We start from the raw sequence: 4,437 nt of genomic DNA on the forward strand, positions 1-4,437 counted from the left end.
GAGGGCAGCTCACAAGCAGGAGCTTCTCTTCTAAGCCAGCACAATTCTCACAAAGCGGGTTTAGGACTGCGTTTTCGCAGCGACCTCTGCTAGTCATGGGTATAAACGCATCTCTTCTCTGGTGGGAGGAGCGGGGACTCACGGCATCCCCTTTTAAAAGCCACTGTTACGAGCGGGCAGCGGTGGCAGGAGCAGGACAGGCAAAGCGAGGCACCGGCACAACCTGAGATGGTCTTGGAGTGGCCCAAGCCAACATCAGCACCCCAAATCCCAGCAGCCTGCAACACCACCTCGCACAGGGGTGATGGGCAGAGGGGCAGGAGGTGGGACTCCAATGGGCAGCACGTCAACATGGACGGGTCCCATGGGCTTGTTGGTGATAGCACAAGGATTCAGCTCCAGCCCCCTTCACGGGGACCGTGCTGGGCCATATGTGAGCAGGAACTGTGTGTGAAGGCGAGCGTTTAACTCTGGCTCTTTCCCAGAGTTTGCTGAGCTTCGCTTTGTCTTTTTAATGCTTTTACTTGCTGCTGCCAGCAGCAAAGTGGGGTTTGCACAGGTTTATCTGCTTCTGTGTGGTGCCCTGGGGTTGAACGGGTAATATCAGTAAAAGACAGAGCATCAGGCGTAATGAGGGAGCAAAGGATGCAGTGGAGAAGCAAAGTGTTTGACTGTCTCCTGTTGCCACGGGAAATACTCTGTGAATAGCTTTTATCTTCTCTGTCCCAAACACAATTCCTGGGCAGTAAGAGAAAGAGCAGAGGCTGAGCTCTTGGCAGCTGAGCCTTGTTACAACTTCACCAGCTTTTGATAAAGCTCCTGACAGTCTGTTATAGCTGCAAATTTGATTGCAGTCTGTATAAAACGTTCTTGGAGGGATGTGAATGTGTCCCTGTCTTCAGGAACAGACATTTCTGTACACGTGTAGGAAGAGAGAGGCTGGAAATCCAGCCTAAGCCTGCTCCTTTGGGAGATGGTGCCTGGAGAGCCACTTCCAGCAGAAACCCAGCACCAAGTGTCTTCCAGCACTTCCTTCGAAGACTTGCTTTTCCAGTATTTTTCTTTTTAAAGGCTCCTTGTTTCTGCTCAAGGTTCTTCAGTATCTTGGTCTGGATGTGACCGAGGAGAAGAAGAGGCAGCTACGGCAAAGCTTGACCACAGACTCACAGGGGACAGTGGCCTATGGAGGTGAGCAAACAGCTCTGTGTGTGATGGGCTTTCCATTTCTCTGTAGCTTTGCTGGCTGCTAGGAAAGGACAGAAGTATAGGCTGAAGGGTGTCAGGCAAAAGCCCTGCCTGCATATTGATGTAGCCTCAAAACAGCTAAGGAAAGTCACTAATAAAAAAGGAAGCATTTGGTAGAAGCGTATGTAAAATTAGAATAAAAGAAAGCTGGGGTGAAGGCTCACCTTCCTTTAAACCCCAGCTTTCCTGGTGAGAGCTGGCCAGAGGACATGCAGAAGATAGAAGCCTGCTCTGGTTTCTGTAACCTGCCAGAGCTGATCTGGCCCACAGGGTCTGCTCCCTAGCAGCTGTTCCACAAAACTCCAAAGCCATCAGCACTGTCCCTACCAGGCAGAGCATCTTGGCTGGATGTTTTTGTGCAGAGCAAGCTGTGGCATCCGGAACCATGCACCTCTCCCAAGAGCAAAGGGCTTTGTAGTTGGTAGCAATAGAAATAAAGACTATTAGGGCTGTTTGGCAAATGTGCTGGCAGTAAAGATGCTGCTCATGTGGAAAGGCTCCAGCTCCTGGTGCAGCCCAGGGGATGAGGACTGGAGGGGCTGGGACCCGGTCTACCCCATGCAGCCCCTCATATTGTGCTTCCCTCCCTGTCAGAAAGCAAAACGAACCTGGATTTTTGGACTTGCCTGTGTGACACCTTTTCTAATTGCTGAAGACATTGAGTTGTTTTTTTGGTTTTTTGGTTTTTTTTTTTTTTTAAATCAGCACCATGAGAAATGGCAGCAGGCAGGAGAGTCCCTTTTGTCAGACAAATGTGGTTTTGGCTTAAAGTTTTAAAACTCTGAGGACCACATCATGAAAACTCTGCTATGAAAATATCTGGGGTTTGGGGGCTTTAAAAGTTTAAGTTTTTTTTAATTGGATATGAAACAAGAGTCTGGTAAAGAATGTCAACAACTTAAGCTTGATGGGATTGCCTAAGAACCTACAAGTGTTAGAGAAGACTTTGGCAGTCAGTGGATGTCCCCACAGTCGGTGGCATTTTCTCCTACCACACTTTTAGCACTTTTCTCTTTTAGCCTGGTAAAAACTGGTTATTTCTTGCAGATCTTCTCCAAGCACTCAGGGATCTGATGCAGGAGGAGCTGGATGTTGCTGGGCTGGATTCCAACTCCATGCTGTTCACGCAGCATGAAGTAGCCTGTTTGCTGGATACATCAGCTTTTCACTCTCCGGTCAGTCTAGCACTCTTCTACACTGTATCCATGAATCTTCACCATGAAACCCATGAAATTCTGAGATGGGAAAAGCTAAATCACCATTTTCTCATTATTCTAGAGCTATAAAGAGAAAGCAGAAGTATGCATTAATCCTTTTGATTGTAAGAAATGCTATAAAAGACCTCAAACTTCTCATTTTTAATAAGGAAATGCTGCTATAAAAGACCTCAAACTTCTCATTTTTAATAAGGAAATGATGATATCTATGGGATGATATGAAGGAAGCAGCCTGGCAGGGATGGAGAAGGAAAATTAGCTATACTCAATCAATTCCAGCTAATTTCACCTGGTTCACAAAATGAAAGCTCACTGTAGCACAGTTATTCTGGCTGTGTCAGGGATCAGAGAGTGAAATCCTGTGGGGTGAAAGAAATCCCACACAGTTGAATTATTTAATGTGACTTTTGATCTGTTGCATAAAACTGCTGACTCCTTTTCAAAGTGATTCTGATTCATCCTTATTCTGGGTATGGAAAGCAATATGCCTGCCATAAAGCCCCATGCCTTTGATAAAGCATAAGTAGTGTGTAATGTCTGTCCCTCTGCCTTGCAGACCTTTGACTCTCTCAGCTGTAATGGCAATGAGGAGCTGGATCAGCTGCAGCTGGAAACGATGGATCTGCGGCAAGAAGTCCGAAGGCTAAAGGTGGAACCTCTCCTCTGAGCAGATTTCTTGGCTGGTGCCTTCTGCTGTAGCTCAATGTAGTCTATGTGAGGGTAATGGTGTAGCTCAACCCTCTTAAGAAGTCACCAGTTCGCATTCTGTGCATTTCTTGTTACAAAGGAGACTCACCCTCAGCTCTCCTTAAGTGCCTCTTTCTCGCTCTCAACCTCAAATGAAAACTGATTTGTTCCTATCACTTGGAACAAAACTGAAAAGTTATTTGCATTGAAAGTATGCAGTCATTTTTTTTTAGCATTGAATGTTTAAAACTACACAAACATCTCACAAATAGTTCAAGTCTAGGAATAACAGAAGCACATCCTCCCATCCTGACCCAGCTGCAGGTTGCTGGCATGGCTGTTAGCACCATGGCTGTGTCCAGGCAGTCTGTAGGCATGTCACAGCCCAAAAAGCACTGTGGTGAGGGGGAGTGCACATGACTGCTTCTGTAAGATATTATTATAGGGGCTACAAGACCAGGGCATCTTCTAGGGAATGTCCCATCACTTGTTGTTTCTAATCCAGTGAAAATATTTTCTGCAGTCTCTCCTGAAAGAGATGGAGAACAGCAAGAAGTTGATGGAAGATGAGCTTCAGAGGCTGAACCAGGTGAGTGAAGAGGTTACGGGGGGCCTTGGGGTGATTTTGGTGGTTAACAGCACGTGGTGCATTCACGAGGACTTCTCACCACTTCCAGAAAGCACTGGGGTTCCTCTCCGAGAACCGAACGCTGCACAGCAAGCTGCAGATGGCAGAGGTCGTGCAGAGACAAGCTCACAGTGCAGAGCAGGACTACGAGGAAGTGATCCACTTGCTGGAAGCTGAAATTGCAGAACTGAAGATGCAGTTGGCAGGGAATAAAGCAAAACACGCCTCTGAAATAGAGGTAATGCAACCCCTCAGCCTGGGAAAAACCCTACGACCTTCCTGGATATTTCTTGTGTAGGTTCCCCTCCTATTTGTAAAGGAGAAAAGGAACGTAGCACATACATCATTTGTTGTGTATGATCACAAGGTCAGCATGGTCTCTGGCTCTGTGTTATAATCTCTATCATTTCCAATGTCAGTTCCAAAAGAATAGTGCTTTTCTGTTTGTAGCAAATGACATAAATCGGTGTTTCCAAAAGCCAAGGCTGGAGTGTCATCATCACCTTTCTCTTCTCTTTCCTGGTCACAGGAGGACATCCTGGAGCTGAAAAGACAGTTGTCCCTGGCTGACGGCCAGTTACGAAAATCAGAAGTCTCACGGAAGCGCCTGGAGATCTGCAATAGGAAACTGCTCCTGTTTGTACAGGTGAAGTGCTGAAC

General features: G+C 46.7%; 1 protein-coding gene across 1 annotated transcript in view; it reads left to right on the plus strand.

Annotated features, from left to right (window-relative positions):
* The window catches only part of LOC104404432 (syntaxin-binding protein 4-like), a gene marked incomplete at its 5' end in the record, with an annotated part of 27,933 nt that extends 24,804 nt beyond the window's left edge, over positions 1-3,129 (plus strand). The window contains 3 exons of the mRNA XM_010012861.1: positions 1,092-1,188; positions 2,293-2,420; positions 3,019-3,129. Coding sequence (XP_010011163.1) covers positions 1,092-1,188; positions 2,293-2,420; positions 3,019-3,129 — 336 coding nt within the window. The remainder of the gene's footprint in view (positions 1-1,091; positions 1,189-2,292; positions 2,421-3,018) is intronic.
* Positions 3,130-4,437: the final 1,308 nt, after the last annotated feature.

Source organism: Nestor notabilis, unplaced genomic scaffold, assembly GCF_000696875.1.
Source record: "Nestor notabilis isolate BGI_N333 unplaced genomic scaffold, ASM69687v1 scaffold3874, whole genome shotgun sequence".
Classification (NCBI taxonomy): Eukaryota; Metazoa; Chordata; class Aves; order Psittaciformes; family Psittacidae; genus Nestor; species Nestor notabilis.